Source organism: Etheostoma cragini, chromosome 22 (genome assembly GCF_013103735.1).
Source record: "Etheostoma cragini isolate CJK2018 chromosome 22, CSU_Ecrag_1.0, whole genome shotgun sequence".
In the NCBI taxonomy this organism is placed as follows: domain Eukaryota; kingdom Metazoa; phylum Chordata; class Actinopteri; order Perciformes; family Percidae; genus Etheostoma; species Etheostoma cragini.
The window spans coordinates 12,739,104-12,756,574 of NC_048428.1; the positions used below are offsets into that span (position 1 = coordinate 12,739,104).

Consider the following 17,471-nt stretch of genomic DNA (forward strand, 5'->3'; position numbering starts at 1 on the left):
GAGAGAGAGAGAGAGAGAGAGAGAGAGAGAGAGCGCACAGACTCCGGCAGGAAGTACAGCTGTACACCTGTAGACAAATGTTCACCCACCTGGTAGGGGTCACTGTTGAGGTCAAAGTACTCCAGGAAGCCGGTAAAGAACTCGCAGAACAGTGTGTTGTGGGTCTCGTTGATAGTTCTCAGGCACCAGTAGGTGTTGTTGTTGGAGCTGGTGCATGCGCAGAATCCACCCACTAGACAGTTATCGAGATATATTGGAAATGTAGTCAATTCCACTGCAACTGACAAATACCTTTCAAATTATTTATTTTCACATTTGCTCAGACATGTTCACTCCAATGACTGCATAGGAGCCACATAATGGTATCCACATTATTATAACACTGACTCAACCACATCTAACTACCATTATTCTGAACAATGTGTTCAGAGTTGTTTTTCATAATTAAACAAAGGCAAGGAAGACTCAGGAGCGTATTTTCCCAAAATACCAATAGCGTAATTTTTTTTATACAAGTCCCTGGACAATATCTTTTTGCTACCCAAATCCATTTAAACAAAAATAAATTATAACACTACAAATCTTGTTTTTTCAGCTCCTTTACCTTTACACTGTAGTAAAGCCTCTCAAAACACAACACACATGTAAGCCCTGTCTCTGTGAGTGACGGAATGTGTACTATGACGTGTAACAGACAGCCAATTACAAGCATTATTAGATCTTGGTCATGCTGAATGCCTATTGGCTCACTGACACTGATGAGATTTACTTCTTCTTAGGGATTCAAATTTGCTATTGAATGATCAGGCATTTTGCTACTATGGAGGAAATTTGGTCGGTGCCTTAAAGAATTGAAGTTCGGTACCCAGCCCTACTAAGGAGCTTCCTGTATAAAACTGTATTGCATTGTAAGGAGCCAGAAGTTAATATACATACATGTCCAGAGGGGAGCAGTCTGCCAGTGGTCATTATTATGTGCAAAGCAAGTGAGGCCAGGCAGGCTGCAGTCGTCTCCCTTCCTCTGTCTCTTCTTCTCCTTTCTTTCCTTCTTCCTTCTGCGGATCTCGTTGTACAACTGGGCATTCCCGTCAATTTCCTGTGCTGACTCCCTGTGGGTAGAAACGTGAGAGAATTACCAAACAGTGTTGATGCAAAGATGACATCAGCCCCTACCCTCTCTAATGCCAGTAACCACAGTGGTGGAGGATCTGAAGGGGACTTCCAGAATGCATCGCCGATGCCAGGATACGACAGTCTGTTTTAGTTTCATGTTTAAGCTCTTTCTAGGTCCAATTTTCTCTGGGATGACATTCTAGCCACTGTCCCTTCTTCCTCCAAGCCTGAACGCAGAACAGGCCATTCAAAACAACAGCTGCTTTGTATTGCCATAATCTGTTCCCAATGTTTCCCGGTACAAGTTGATCACTGTGTTTGAGGGATCGACTGATTTCCCCTCTGTTTAGTCATCTTTCCATACAACTCACTTCCAGACACACACACACACATAAAATAGATTGTTGGTCATGCATCTGCTTTGTCAATTTATCTCCATTTAGGAACCAAACACTTTTTTAGACAAACATTAATACACACAGTACATTCACAATTCACAGTACACTTACACAACACACACATGCTGGGCTGGTCATCCAGGATCTACTAAGTCAGTTTTATGTTTAAACCTGACATGCAGTGACAATGCAAGTATTCAGCTAAAATGTTCTGTTTAACAGCATCATATACAAAATGATGATCAGTCACAAGGTATGGTCACTACTAATTACAAAGAAGATGGGTGACACTAAATGGGGCAAAGTCATAATTAATGGGGAAGAGAAACTCACTTAAACGGATGGAGTTGATCATTCCTGCTCTTCACTCTCTGTGCCTTGTTTCTGTCTCCTGTGCTAAAATAGCTGGTTTTATAAACAGAGAAAAAAACTAAGGACCAGGCAAAACTGTTTTTTAAGTGTGGACTTAAACAGGGTTTTGCAAAAGGCCTCAAACAAGTGATAGATAACATTTTGTGTGAACATAAAATGAGTGAGAAATGTATTTTTGAGGGGAAATTTAAATGACCAACCTCTTCTTTCCACAGTCACACTCGTCTGGTCGTGTCCTCTTCAGGTGGCCTCTTACTTCCCGGAGGTTCTTGATTTTGTCTTGAAGCGCTTCTATCTGGAATTAAGTTTATGACAAATATTATCAATTATCTTTTATACATAAAATTCACGGACAAAATGAGTAACCTGGCGAAAGTGTGCATTGGCATTCATATGCTCACCTCCTGGTCCACATAGCTCTTATGGTCTTTCCAGGCTCTGGAGGACTGGTAGATTTCTCTTTCACAATGGACACTGTCATTCATCAAGATATAACACCTGAAACAGATGCAGAAAAACCTGTCATCCACTGCCCTTTTGACGTACAGTATATGTCACGTGAAGTCTTTGCTGAATTACTTGAGAGAGGCTGCCTTACTTGTGGGTAACTTTCACAGAGTTTGGGTACCCCACAGCATTGGTATCATCCGCCAGCATTTCCTCTGAACCGTCATCTGAGCCCAAATGAAACTCTGGGTCCTCTGGGGTGTAGTGGCGCTTTGAAATGACACGGCGGCGGACAGCTGACTGATCATCTGCTTGAAGGTCAATTTCATATATTTGACCTTCAAACTCCACAGACAGAGACCTGGCCGGTCGGGTGTGGACAAAACGTGGCCGAAAACCTATCAAATAATATTAAAAACATGAGTGAAGCAATGCTTTGATGCTCCCATTTACTACTTTAGACTACTTGAATGTTCACGTTTTCTAAGCAACACTAGAGGGCATCAAACTATTCAAAACCACAATCCCAACAGGGCTCACACACGAGCATCCCAGAGAATAAAATTGCAGGACTTGTTGTTGGATGTTTGCTTTTTTCATGTATATGTTAGGGTTAAACCATAAATAATCAGTTACAGGTATACAGGCTTTTGCAGACTTCCTTTCCTCCAAATGGTATTGAGAGACATCGCTACAATGTTACATGTTAAGAAAAAGCTGGTATAGATGTTAAGCATGTCAGATTCATGTATACTCACGCTGTCCTGATGAGCCAGATAACTGTCGGTGAGAACGACGGTCTGTTCTGGAGTGTCTGAGGAGAGTATCCCCGCAGTCGCAGCCCCTCTCTCTGTCGTCATAACTGCTGCCGGGCCTCAGGCTGCGGGCCCTCTTCCTGGAGCCTTCTTTCGAGCCACCTTTGCACTTCTGTATCCTCCACTTCCCTGTGATCTCCTCCACACAATGCCATTTCTGACCACCGCAGAAATAAACAAAGAGAATCAATATTCCCTCATGAATTCTTTCAAATCTTCTTTCCGCTAACTTTACTTTTATGTGTTGATTTTAAAAGATCAAGTGTCCTCGATCTGTATGCATACTGAAAATTTTAACTTTACGGTTTTGATTTTAGAAACTCCTTAAGAAACTTTTAACACATATATCGGACACATGTCAGCCTGTGGGAAAGAAGGGAATCCAAAAGCAGCAGGAAAGATAAACCAAAATGAAAACCCTACCACTCGCACACTGGGTATGTCTGTGCCAAGTGCGTCACCGGCGATTGTGTAAATACATATCCACGCACTTGCTTACAGCTGCTGTGTCTTTCTCGACATTTATTCCCACTTGGAAAAGAAAGCTGAGGCTAATTGCTGTGAGTAGTGCCGCTGGTTAGGTCTTGTGTAAATAGAAGAGACACATCTGCAGAGCGCAGTGCTGATGATCAGTGGTGAGTGTGGGAACAAGGGTCCATACAAAGGGCCATAAAGCAGCTCAGGTTTCTTCTGGAAGGCTCATATAGTGACGAAGAGCTTACGGGCCAAACAAAGACGTTATATCAGCATTAGACAAGATGCGGGGGGAGAGGGGAGAAGAGGTGTATTGTCACTCAGGGACAAAAACAACCTCTGTCTTCTCTCTTACCCTCCTTCCTGTGAGTGCTTTTCAGGCAAAACAGTGCCATTGCAGCAGCAGGACAGCAGAGATGGATGAGAAACTAAGGAGGAGGATCGGGAGTGGTTAGTTAGGAGCAGACATGGATGACCTTGCAAGCTGAAAAATGAGCGTTATGGGGAAGACCCAAAGTGCTGCAACCCTAACCCTATCCCTATGTACCACCAAAAACATACAGTAACAGAGATTTCCCAATGTCCCTGGTGAGTAAAGCCGGTGTACCCACAACAAACCCATACAGTTATCAAATGATCAATTCCAAAGGACCGCAACAGCTCTGCGACAAAAACACAACAGAGGCTTTGCTCTTAGAAATATCTGGTCTGTCTGAACCAAGATTAAGCGGTCATATTCAAAAGGCAGTAACATTTAGACTTTTCAAAAACAAAACTTCTCTCATTCCAACATAAATCAGGTTCAACGCTAAGGTTTAATTTCCTTGTTGAAAAGCACTTTAAGGCATAAAATAAACTGTAAAACACAAACGAAGAGGAGCTGGAAATAGATTAGATAAAAATGAAGAAGCGCGATGAAGGACTTGTCTGCTGTGTGTGAGAGTACGGTTTCCCCTGTAATTTTGTAAGACACACAACACTGGCTTTCAGGCTGCTCACTGGGAGGTCATATTAAATCATGCCAGACGGGCCACTTATGACCAAACTTTATCCTTCATGCTATGCAGCCACGTATTATGATGTACACTGTAAATGATTACAGCTGTAAGAAGACACGTCTACACATTGCAGGTGCACACACATACTGTACCCACAACCTCACATGCAGTTGCACAACACACACTGCTGAGCTTACTTAGAATAGCTCCATTGCTGTTTTTAATAACTGATTGTTACACACACTCATTTATGTGACCATAAACTGGATCTGGATTGCATTAGTCAGCCCCTCAGAATCTCTGCCTGTCATTTAACGCTACCTGAAACTTGTAACAATTTGTATTGTTCTGGTCTGTGTGCTCCAAGGCCACATACTGTACCACTTGGCTGTTGGTCTGCCAAAAACTTAATGGGCACAGATGAAAGGGAAGTACCAACAAATTAATGCACCACAAAACAGTGCAAAAGGGTCCAATTATGAACCAACTGATGCACTGTAAATGGCCATTTAACTTTTGGCTGTGTGGAAAAGCTCACCAGGCAACATAGAGGTCACTTTAAGAGTGGTAGTCATTACTGTTAGAAAAGAACTGCAGAAAAGTTCCATAATGGATATCAGGGGAACTTGTTTCTGGTCACAAAGGTTTGCAGAAATAATTGTGTTACCTGTCCAGGCTGCTCGCAGGGAGTCTGGAATTCGGCCTGCTGGCACGTCTCTTTGACCTTCTTGTACTTGGGAAGGCTGTTGGTGTGCCGAGTGTTCCCCGAGTCTTCCTTCTTCCTCAGGAGTTTTCTGCACAACACAACAAGTGAATAGAATTAAGGGGAAATCTTCATTATTTAACAGACTTATTCAGGGACTCAATGTACTATTAAATTATTAGCTTATCAATGGATTTCAGTGGGACGAAAGTTTTCACGGTTTCCTTTTTTTTTTTTTACTTTCTGTCACGGTCAGTCGTGTGTGCTTCTTAATAGTCATGGCGAGTAAATGGATAAGTGTGTAGCAATTGTGTGTGCCAGAGGGTCTGGGCATGGAGCTCAGCTCAGCCTCACACCAGTGCTCGCTCTAGGCCAAGCTGTTTGACCATGGCATCACGTTTAACAGTCCTGCCACTTTCTCCTCTGCCACTACCACAAGACCTGACATGCTAACAGTTGTTGTCGATGTCACTCCCTGATGGCTGCATACATAGATTATTAAATTATCAGACAAACTCAGAAGAACAGTACTGTAAGATCATGTGAGGATGTTAGATCATAAAGCAATTCCCATGAGCAGTAAGTCAACTGTACAAAAAAAACCCATTAGCTACTGTGTATGTGTGTTGCTACCACATCTGTGCCTGAGTAACAGAGTGAAAGGTCTTTGGAGGCTAATCTCAGCGTTTAGAAACAGGCACACATGCCGACAGCCTTTATAAACAGCATGGATTAATGGAGGAACGGATTAAAAGAGTTAAGGCCCCTACATGTCAAAGGTTACACTCTTTTCATTTCGTACACAGCAGTTCATAGGCCAGCTATTTCTTCTGTCACACAAACATACGCCAGCGGGAGACTGATCTGTATGCACGGCAGCACAGCTAACGAGTGCTTCTTTTGTACTCTTGGATGCGTCACTGCAGATGTTGGCAAATGAGCAAATTAGTGGATGGGAGGGCCAAGCTAGTGATTTGGGAAAAAAGATAGAGATTGTGAGAAAATGATAGTGGGGAAAAACAGCAGCTGTGTGAGAGAACATGACATACTGTAATATACAGTATCATTACACATGCTGCCAGCACAATCTGGTCACAACCAGTGTTACTCCTCTCTCCCCCATAGTTTTCCAACAAATGTCTTTCTTTTCTTATTTATGTAATGTGAATGTTATTTACATTTGGTACCTGTATCGTGCGACAAGCTTGATGGGATTTTCCCTTTCCAAGTTGTTAGGTTTCTGTCAGTGTACCCCCGGCATTACCACAGCTTAACGTGTTAAGTGAACAAAAGCGGGCTGTCAGAGTGGAGGTATCGTTTTTGGCAACACATATCTGGCAGCATAGCTGAGGTTGAATAAAAGACTGTCAGGGTTTCTAAGAACATGTGCTGTTTGCGATGGCATGCACTACATAGAAAACAGTCTTGGGGAAACAGTGGAGTGTTGGCTGTAGTGTGGCTGCTGCATTCCACACTGGGGGAGATGGTGACATGTCCTGTGAGTGGATTGAGTGTGAGCCATCAAGCCATTCCTCAGGTAATATCAGCCTGAAACTGGCTGGCCTTTGTTTATTTTGCGTGTGTCTAGCTATCTTCCGTCTGTCTCCGCCAGTGCAGGAACTGCAGGCTAAATCAAGTTTAGGGCCCAGATTATGTGCTCGATATATGCATGGCCCCTTCAGAAGACAAAGACTGCTTGTTTTTCTTGTAAATGATCAGACGACTTGGATACACATGCGTCATCGCCTCATGCGTGAACTGTCATAATTTGCCATCTGCTGATAGCTTTACCAAACGGCTTTGAATATTTCAACCTCTTCCACTAACATTGCCTTCCAAGCCGACTGTGGTCAGGAAATGTCTGTCAGATAACAAATAACTGGAAAAGTGGCTGTGTTCCTGAGTAGGGAACTCTGTTGAGCCTTGCACATTTTGGGTTCACTGAAATGTTGTCAGGTTTGTGTGACACACAATGCTGTGCAATGACATGGATGTGCCTGTGGTGTGGTGTGGGAATAAAGAACCCCAGTTTACCCTCGCTCCACCAGGAATGTGTCCCTCCAGACTTTGGGTTTCCGGTTGGGTTTGAATCTGGGAAATAAAACGTACAAAGTTTATAGAATTCATTTGGCCTATGCACTCACCATCAGCTAGAGTATGTCAGGCATGCAGCTAGAGTCAATCATAGCAAGCTCAAGGCCTTGTGGGTTCAAGGGAATCATGTAAATGTTCTTTAAGCATTACATTGATTGTCTCCGATCTATCTGTTCTATCTTCTATCTATCAATCTGCTCTGGGAATGTTTTTGACTTTTGTCTTTAATAGTGCAAATACACTAACAATAGCTGTTTTAATGCATAGTAAATGACAATGATTTTTCATTCATCTTGGATACTTGTGGGTTTGCTGGGGAAACAATTGATTCAACTTGCAAACAAATTCAACTTCATAAGAATAACCTCAGAGAATCTCAGCCAAAGTCCTGCAGCCAAGGAAAACCCACCAAATTGCCCCGGACCCATTTTATGCTCAGCTGGAGCAAAAGCAATTATCTTGGCTATTGCAATCGGCATTTGATGAATAATGGCAAAAAAAAGGACTTTTGCACATTTCACACACTGTGCAATTACTGAGCCCAACATCTATTACAGCATAGCATGATGGATCAATACAGACCTATTGCCAGTCCGTTCCTGCTCTAGCAGCTTAAGGATGGACTTTCCATCCATGTCCGGAGGGGTATCCAGCCCAGCAATGTGGAGAATGGTGGGAGCTAGGTCAATGTTCAACACCAGATGAGGGTTTCTAAAAAATGACATGCACATAAAGTTTGCTTAATTTCTGAAATACATACAGTGAAAATAAATAACAAAACCAAAAAGCCTGAACAAACAAATACAAAACGTCACACACAGAGAAATATACATCAAGATATACACCGTACAGTTCATTTAAAATGTAGCAACAACGTAATTCGTAAGCTAGGAAACTCTGATAATAGTTTTTGTCATTGCTTGGACTTACACTGCCCCTGGCTCTATGTTGGGTCCTCTCAGGAAGAATGGCACACGGATGTCAAAGTCATAGGGCATGGACTTGCCCTTGACTAATCCAAACTGACCAATATGGTAGCCATGGTCTGCTGTATAGATGACGTACGTGTTGTCCAGCTCCCCAGTTTCTTCGAGCATTTCAAACACCTAAGAAGTAAAAATGAGCGATGATAATAAGATCAAAACACCAGAGGAATAGATCCAAAATCCTTAAAATTCCATTAATAATTACACTTACCTTCTGCACTGAGTCATCCACAGACATGAGCGTCTGCAGTCTCTTCCGATGGAGGAAGTTTGTGAACTCCATGTGGATGGGTCTCATGGGGCCTGTGTACTGCATGATCCAGTGTTTGTCCATATTTGGGGCATAGTTGTAGCTGGGAGTGCTAGTAGGAGTGCACAAAAGATAGAGAGAGAGAGAGAGAGAGAGAGAGAGAGAGAGAGAGAGAGAGAGAGAGAGAGAGAGAGAGAGAGAGAGAGGAAATCCATGTGGAAAAACTGCCTTTATTTAGGATCAATAGAACATAATGTACATGTATACTTATAAAGTTGCATACAAGTGTGAACATCTCATCAGAGCACGTAACAGCTGGGAAGACCACATTTAACCTGCCAAAAAAACACTTGTCTGCTACTTTTCACAAAGCACTGCTCAGTAACAGCTGCTGTAGTTGTCCAGTGCGTATGACACGCATCAATCGTGGCTCTGTTTGTAGAGGGAAATGTCTTAATACTATGAGGCCAGCACCTTAGCTGTTTTTCCACACCTCTCTACGACCATCTCTCCCCTCACACAGAGACGAGAGTCTCCCAGCTCCACTGCGCTCTTGGAACAGACAAGTCATTTGAGGGTTGGCACATGCTTAAGAAAATAATAGGCCCCAAAGTCAAGTTTGCAACAACTTCTGGACCAAAAACTCAATAAGTCATGGTCATTTGAAGTAGGGAATAACACGAGTGGATGAAGAGCAAGAGGGGGGGAGAAGAAGTCTTGTTTGTGGAGTTCTAGCTGAGAAAAACTGTTCACCTGTCTGTGGTATTGGCTTTACAGCTAATTAAGGAGAGAGATAAACAGTAGACTAAGAAGTAGACTGTGTGTGCAAATGTTTTGCATGATAAAAATAATATACTGAAAGCTGTATGTCATTAGTACCAGATTTTATAGTCATATTTGAATGTCTGTAGTGTTGGCATATAATGTGACGTTAAATACTTTCCTTTCTACTTTAAGTAATTAACTCCTAAAGCAAACTATAAACGAACAGGTTCCACCCCTGAATAAGCAGCTGCTGGACAAAGTATCAAGACTTAGATACTTAATGAAGACTTGCTGGGAGCTGCTTTGCTCTGATTGAGTGAGCTGCTTTCTGCCCTCATCTCCTCAGGCCTGCTTTGTGAGGAGAGTGAACTCTTCACCCACCTAGCCAGGCGGTCTAATAAGCCCCACAAAGGGACCTGTCTCTGGGCAATGGGCCACCAAGGTATGGGGCCCTGGGCACAAGGAAACCAGGAATGCAGAGGTCAGTCCATAGGAGAGGTCACACCTGCCACCTGTCACATATAGGTTGGTGTTTTGTGGTATTAGGCCTGGATTACAGCAACCAAAGGCCCGCTGCTGTTCACCTCAGAATGCCTCCTGACCTTACAAAATTTAACAGACACATCCCACATTAGGATTAGTGACATTCCCTAAAACAACTTGTTAAGCTACGATCAGAATAACTTCCATTCATACCCTTCTAAAGCCGAACGTGCCAATGAGTAACTGCACCACATCTATACTGTTCAAAATAAGTCAAGAGCTTGGCTTACATGTAAGAGACATGGTAAAAACACTTTCAGTAAGGAATGTTAATGGAATTAACATCAAACTCTCCCCTGCTATTGTTGCTGTCAAAAGTACAGGCGCTCTTTTGATTTATGAGGCGGTTCCTCCTTTAGTGCCACGCAGTCTCTTCCCAAATCTATGTATTACGGATTAGAGGTAAACGGCATCTGCTGCAAAGATAAAAAAGTGGCAGACCAGACAAGATTCATGTCATATCTTTCCATTAGTGGATGACCTTACCAGGGACTTAGCGGCTCTTGAAGAGAATTACCAAAGCTCATTGAACCGGTTCAAACTCAAACTAGAACAGTGTCAAAATAAAATCATATATATAGAAAGGAATTTGCTCCACATCATCTGTCAGTGGAAAAAGGGGTTTTCCATATCTGTTATGGAAGTGTGTAGTCAAGAAACAAAAATTTTCTGCGCAGACAATCACTGGGGCAACCCCTTTAGTCACCCGCGGGCCCCAGTTCCATCCCCTTGACCCAGAAGCTTGAGCTAAAAATAAATTAATAATGTCACAAAGGGTATTCCAAAGTGCACAATGCATTCCTCCCATCACAAAGAGCTGCAGGGAAAAAATACTGATAGATATGGACAGGATCAGGAAGTCCTTTGCAAATTTCACAGGAGGGGAGGCAGGGGTGGGAAGAAGGGCAAGGAATGAGTAAACGAGAAAAAACACAGTGGGAGAGATTAATAGAGAGACACACAGAAACAGAGTCATACAGATAGAGCAAAAGAGGGGTAGGGAAAACAGACAGAGGAGAATGTTAAGTGGGATAGAAAGTGAGAGGAAGGAAGTGGGAAAACACTGAAAGTGCTGGGAAACAAAAGGAAAAAAGGAAAATTTAGCAGAAATGGCAGCCTTGCAACTTACATCTACCTTTTCTAAAACACCATCCCTCCCCACCCAGTGGAGTAGTGCATCCTGGAAGCATGTTCATGTATTCATGAAAAATGTTTATTCAGATGTTCATCTGCTACACTCTGCGGTGCCCAGCTCCGTCCTGCTGTGCCTTGTAATGCTGCACAGTGCCCTGCTATGCCATGAACTACTACAAAGAACTGCTACAAACTACTATTTTTTCTCTTTTTGGTATTTCCACTCTTTATTGTAACCCCAACCGGCCCGTCAGACACTGCCTACCAAGAGCCTGGGTCTGACCGAGGTTTCTGCCTAAAAGGAAGTTTTTCCTCACCACTGTTGCTCTGTTGCTTGCTCTGGAGGAGACTACTAGAACTGTTGGGTCCTTGTAAATTCTGGAGTGTGGTCTATCTGTAAAGTGTCTTGAGATAACTCTTGTTATGAATTGATACTATAAATAAAATTGAATTGAATTGAATTGAATGTTGGAGGGCCCACCAAGAGATGGCAGGGCATGTTGCCATGGAAAGACCCAGGGTATTGCAACACTGCCTTAACTCAGTAATGAGAGTTGTTCGAGGCCAGTGTGGGCTTGGCATAAGCACTGTGCTTCTTAAAAAAGCCATCTCCGATCTTCTTCATATGTGCACCAGCTATTCTTGGATGATAAATCATTTTGATTTCACGCTTGCCAAGTCATTGGCCCTAGCAGCTTCTAAGCAACCTGTCATCACTGGGGTTTGAGGGGCCTGAGTACTGTAATAATGTTATGTACACCAAATCATAAAAACTCAAATTGGAAGTCAACGAGAAAAATTCCGTAAAGCAGCAGATGAAAGCTGACGGAATGTTTGTGTAAATATTCTGTAAATATGGGCCCTGAACATTAATTTCTCATTATTTCACAGGGTTAAACTTTGGAACTTTGATAAGTGTGTGTTTTAGCCTGTGTGGTACTGTGAGTCTGAATGTAACTTACATGTGCTGCGAAGCATTTGGGAAGTGCTCAGCGTACTGTGGAGCTGAGTCTTCTGGGCCATGAGGAGCAGCGTGACTGATGACCATCATCACAGGGCGGTGAGGGTACATGCGCTTGGACATGCGGAAAAAGTTGATGCTGTCGTTGGTGATCAGATCTGTGAAATAGTCCTGGAAAATGAATAAACAGGAATCATTATGTGCTGCAGGGCTAAAATCCCATCTAAAGAAGGCTAAAAAAAGGAAAGGTAGAATCGGAGAAAAAATGCAAAACAACACGACTTTTGATAAAAAATTATTTGCAGTTTAATCAGCATTACATGCTTTCCCCTCATTTTCAAATAAATGGACGGGGGCCAGTGGGAAAATAAACTGGGGCCATTGAGTTCACTACACGGCTGGCAGCATGCCTGTGTGTGTAAATCTGAGTGTGCACTTGAGTCTGTGTGTATGTGTATACAGTATATGGGCTGTTGCCTCATCAGTGAATCTCTGCACTATTGAATGTGACACCACTTGATGGTGAGAGGAGCCTGGCGCTCTCAAATGTTATGTTGTTATGACAGCTCCCACCCTCTTCAGGCTATCCATTCTCTTTCTCACTTAGCTTCCTCTTCTCCTATTTAGCTTCATTTTATTTTGATCCCCTTTTTCTTTACATGAGTTTTCTTTTCTCGTCACTGATTCACTCTGGGAGATAATGGAACACACAAATCCGACACAATACCCTCAACAGATATAACCCTCAGGCATTACTTGGGAAATGAGCTGGTGTGAGTGATGACTTGTATACAGGAGATAGTAAAGAGACAGAGGCCCTAAGACTCCCAGTGGTGTGTTTTTCAAATTTAAGTAAAATGGGCAAAGAGAGGACAACTGAAGGAATGAAACTGTAACCTACTGTAAAGCGATTAGACTCCCAAAGGCCTACTGACATTTTATCAAAACCTTTATTCCAGGCGTGGTGGAGTTTGACTGTTTAAATGTACAGTAGGTCACACCCTGAACTAAAATCACAATGGCATTTGCCAAGTTTCTAAAAAAATTAACCATTCTACCTGCAGTTTCGGCATGCTTGAGTTTTTGTCTGGCATACCACATGTGGAAGGGAGTGCCAGGTTCAGAATGAAAGGGTAAAGGGTGATTTTCCTGAAATGTCAGAAGTGGGTTTGGCTGATTCATCCGGTTCCTATTAATAGGCTTTATAGCTAGGCCAGCTTTAACGGCCTGGCAGCTACACATGCCCATGGAGGCTGGTGATTGTGTGCACATGGCGAGGCATTGCCATACTTGTTTCCTATGTGTTGCCAGCTCTCCAAAACCTGAGCCACTGCTGCTAAGGGCTCTGGCAGGCCGAAAGGAAGCAACAGTGTCATGGTTAATGCCTGGCCAACAGCTCTAAAATGATCAGGGAGGTGAAGAGTGTCACTTTCCCCAGAACCGTTTGGAGATGATTAGTACCAAGAGTAGGGCTGGGACGGTTACCGCATTACAGCGGTTACATGACGCCTACTACGGGTCTGAGAGCGTCACCATCATCACTGCAAACAACACATTGGCCTGCAGATGTGTGCATGTTGATTCTAATGACATTAGAATTAATGACATTAGAATCATGACTCTAATTGATTAATTAATACTAATGGCATGGGTTGCATCTGATGACATTGTGTCTTACATGGAGTCAAGGTTTTCAAAACAAAACTTATCAAAATATGGAGAAAAAAAAGGAACCATGTACGTTTTAAAACAACTTACATGGTTTTACTGTCAATGTAGCAGAACGTTGTGGCTTTGAATTTTGTTCATGAGGAGTCAGTTAATTATAAGCTCCATAAGTTTGTTAGAAGTGATGACACCAACATATCACATCTGGCTTGCAACGACGGCTGCTTTATGCCTTTATGACCATTGTCTTGCATCATGGAATTTGAGGGGAAAAAAGTGTATGGATCATATTCTCCAAAGAAACTCATCCTCCTACAGATGGAAAAATAAAATGGGACCTAATGGAATGAAATCACTGGACAAGCGCCTCATCTAATCACAATGACTTTGTGTGCCAGCTGCACTCTGAGGAATACAATGACCTTCTCACCCTGTGTGCATCTCAAAGAGGAGTTATGGTTGTCTTGGTAGTAGCAGGTTAATGGTTAACAACAGTAAACAGCACATAGTGAGCCCATTTGGTTTTAAACCACAATCTGCTGACCAAGCCCATGTCATGTAAACACCTTGGCCTCAGCTTGTGGGTAACTTTACACCTCAGTCCAAGTTGGCAGAGAAATATCAACACTAACATTTGTTTGCCCATCTTTTGGGCTGGCTGTCTTGAAACTTGACTTGTATCCAAACTATGAACCCACCTCAGGGATTCCTCATGTACCCAGGACTACGCTGCCTGGGATGATATTGGCATGGAGCTGCGAAAACAAACTGACAGCTCTTACAAAAACATTTGGGGAAGATTGATGACCGATGCCATCCATCGCTACAAAAAGACTGTGTAACCACAGTGTTCATCCCCAGAGTCTGACAGTTTTTCATTGTGGTGTTATAGCAGAAAATCATTCTGCAAAACCTTCATAGTGATACAGAAAGTAGAAAGAATACAGAGAGAGACAAAAACAAATGCAGGGTGGTATTTATCACAGGCTTGTCATATATACGGTTCAGTTTTACAGTGTCTAAATGTTGAGGTAGGGTGCATCATTATAAATGGATGCCACAGAAGTGGTGACTCCACCTCAAGTCATTCCCTTTAATTCTCGAATGAGAATTCCTGTCAGTCTAGATAACACCACTGTGATAAATGAAGTGCTTTGCTGTCTGTATTTATGTGAGTGGAACCTGCTATTTGTCAGGTGAAGTATTTATTTTAGGTCATAAAGGGAAAACAAATGAGTGATTGAGTTGATGGTCCCTTTTAAGAAATGAACGCAATACATACCTTGGCATAATCGGCACCATGTTTCTCCTTGTAGCCATTCCGACAGACAGTGTAATTATAGAAGCGGGAATTTTTGATCAATCCAACCCATTCGCGCCACCCAGGCGGTATGTAGCTGCCATTGTACTCATTGAGGTACTTGCCAAAGAAGCCTGCAAAAGAGAACAAGAGGAAAGGGAAGGTTTCTTTTAATATGGATTCTTATGCTATAAATGCATGTTAACTCTGCTTGTCTATGCCTGCAATCCTGCTTTGATTGTTTGACTTTATCTGTGTGTGTGTGTGTGTGTGTGTGTGTGTATGTCTCCCATAACGTTTTGCTTGTCTCTTTTTCCCTGACTTTACTGTACAGCATTCTCGGATAGGCTGGGCAGGGAGCCAGCCTGTCCGAGAGAAGGCTAATTGCAGACTAACGCATCAGCTCTAAAACCGCAGGCCGTGCTGCAGCCCACAGGACCCCACTGAGCTGCCCAGTCTAACGCCTGCCCATCACTCACACAGACACTGTCTGATGGGACACGACAGCGACCTGGCACGCTCACCCTGTTTGCATTTCTCACAGCAGACAGCCAAGCAGGGCAGTAGAGTCTAGCTTACTGAAAGATTAGCATTGCCCAACACAAATATAGAGGTCCCGGAAGGACATTTGAGCTGGTGATAATTAACAGTGTATTGGCAAAAAGTGAGATGGTGCCTAATCAGAACCTAAGAAATGCTATTTCAAACAAACATCACCAGAACTGCATTTACTTCACTTTACATTGTTTATTTTTCCGCTCATGGAAACATACATATTTAATAATCAAACCATAAATTATTTGCTATATCATATTACATATCAATATCCGAAAGACGCTGGATGAAGACAAAATCTTATTTTACCAGCCCCTTTCTCAAATAATACAACAAACAAATGGATAGACTGTTGGTCAGTTAACAATTTGTATTAGATTTAAAGGTCTTTGGTGGACCAACAGCTGTCCCTTAATGCAGATTATTGTATATAGATAGGTGAACATATATGGGAATGTCTTAGTTAACCAACCTGTCCTGTAGCCAGTGTTGTTGAGGTAGACGGCGAATGAGCGTGGCTCGTGCTGAGCTTGCCAGGAAGGAGAGGAGCAGTTCTCATTATTGGTGTAGGTGTTGTGGTTGTGAACATACTTGCCCGTCAACATGGAGGACCGTGACGGGCAGCACATCGGCGTGGAGACGAAGGCATTAGTGAAAGTTGTGCCTCCATCTTCCATGATCTTACGGGTTTTATTCATTACCTGAAGAGAACCTGGAGGACAAGGTATGGTGGTCAGTGCTGACTGAATGCTATAGCATCACTGATGTCTTCAATTTTGTATATGCGTTGTTAATTCTATGAAAAAAAACTGATTGTGTCAATGCACATCATAACTTTTTTCCCAACAAAGAATATAGATAAACACAATTCAGTCTAATTGAATCACTTCACCTTTTCTCACTGAGTTGCAAATTATTATAATTCAGCAGTTAATATGCCAGATGGCCATTCTGCTTTGGCTTACGGCCTCTATTTAATATTTCATGTGTTTGGAGGAAGATCACATTAATCATGATGCAAATGCCCACAAAGACAAAAGAAATTAATTGAGACAGGGAAAAACAAGAAAATAAATCACAAGTAAGGCAAAAGAGGCGCCAAATAAAAAGTGAATAGGGCCCAAACAAACCCAGAAAGACCAGAAAGTGTGACAACCTTACCTAACTCAACATCCTGGTCATCAGTCATGATGAGGATAATGTTGGGCCGGATGTTTCTGCGGTCTCTCTGGATGCGACCCCTCAGGCCCTGAGCCCTGGTGGTGGTGAAAGCCCAGCTGCCTGGAGCCCAGTCCAGAGACAACAAGGCCAACCAAGCCAGCCACTGCATCAGCATGGTGCCCGAGATGACAGGAGACGGGGTGGATAGATGGGAGGATTAATGGACAGATGAAGAGAATGGGACAGGGTCCAGCCAGGCCACTCACTCACACCCGTGCAGCTCTCGCAGCCGTGGTCGACTATAAAGAGACAGAAGGAGAAAAACACATGGAGACATTACAAGGGACACAAGGAAAGGAGAATTTTTTTTTTAAGTAGTAGAATAAAGACTTGCATTATAGGGTCAGTCAGTGAAAAGCCTAGATTTCCTTTTGGAACATTTAGGCATAATTGCTTTAAAGAAATTGTGTGCATCTGCTCATAAATCATACTCAAATACAACAGTTTATCCATAAACAGAGAAGCCAAAAAAGATAATTTCATGCGTCAGCCCTTGATGGTCCACCAAGGAAAACTTACCCATTAGTTCCAACAAAGGTTGCGTGCTGACTTTAACCCCATCAATACTCTCACTTGTAAACAAAAACCCTGAACATCAACTCTCCTGACCTTAACTGAAAACATAATTTGATCACAGCAACCCATGTAAACTTTTAAACAACTGAAGAGCAGGC

The 17,471-nt window shown here is 42.7% G+C and overlaps 2 protein-coding genes across 7 annotated transcripts in view; one reads left to right on the top strand and one right to left on the bottom strand.

The window, feature by feature from the left end:
* LOC117937648 (solute carrier organic anion transporter family member 5A1) overlaps positions 1-6,394 on the top strand; it is a 49,749-nt gene extending 43,355 nt beyond the window's left edge. Inside the window, exon 11 of the transcript XR_004655203.1 lies at positions 6,382-6,394. The gene's annotated coding sequence lies outside the window, so the exon portion shown is untranslated. The remainder of the gene's footprint in view (positions 1-6,381) is intronic.
* The window catches only part of sulf1 (sulfatase 1), an 82,541-nt gene that overhangs the window by 6,363 nt on the left and 58,707 nt on the right, over positions 1-17,471 (bottom strand). For 4 of the 6 annotated variants that reach the window (XR_004655202.1, XM_034861727.1, XM_034861728.1 and 1 more), the window contains 16 exons: positions 16,738-17,036; positions 16,049-16,288; positions 15,004-15,155; positions 12,055-12,224; positions 8,612-8,762; positions 8,345-8,520; positions 7,997-8,125; positions 7,355-7,411; positions 5,285-5,411; positions 3,089-3,302; positions 2,482-2,728; positions 2,285-2,381; positions 2,084-2,178; positions 1,845-1,916; positions 937-1,109; positions 90-232 (listed from right to left, as the gene is read on the bottom strand). Coding sequence is in view for 5 of the 6 variants with exons in the window: in XM_034861727.1 (XP_034717618.1) it covers positions 90-232; positions 937-1,109; positions 1,845-1,916; positions 2,084-2,178; positions 2,285-2,381; positions 2,482-2,728; positions 3,089-3,302; positions 5,285-5,411; positions 7,355-7,411; positions 7,997-8,125; positions 8,345-8,520; positions 8,612-8,762; positions 12,055-12,224; positions 15,004-15,155; positions 16,049-16,288; positions 16,738-16,912 (2,418 nt within the window). In the remaining variant the exon portion in view is untranslated. Of the gene's footprint in view, positions 1-89; positions 233-936; positions 1,110-1,844; positions 1,919-2,083; positions 2,179-2,284; positions 2,382-2,481; positions 2,729-3,088; positions 3,303-5,284; positions 5,412-7,354; positions 7,412-7,996; positions 8,126-8,344; positions 8,521-8,611; positions 8,763-12,054; positions 12,225-15,003; positions 15,156-16,048; positions 16,289-16,737; positions 17,037-17,471 lie in introns of all 6 variants that reach the window. The other 2 variants (XM_034861729.1, XM_034861730.1) reach the window with 2 other exon arrangements.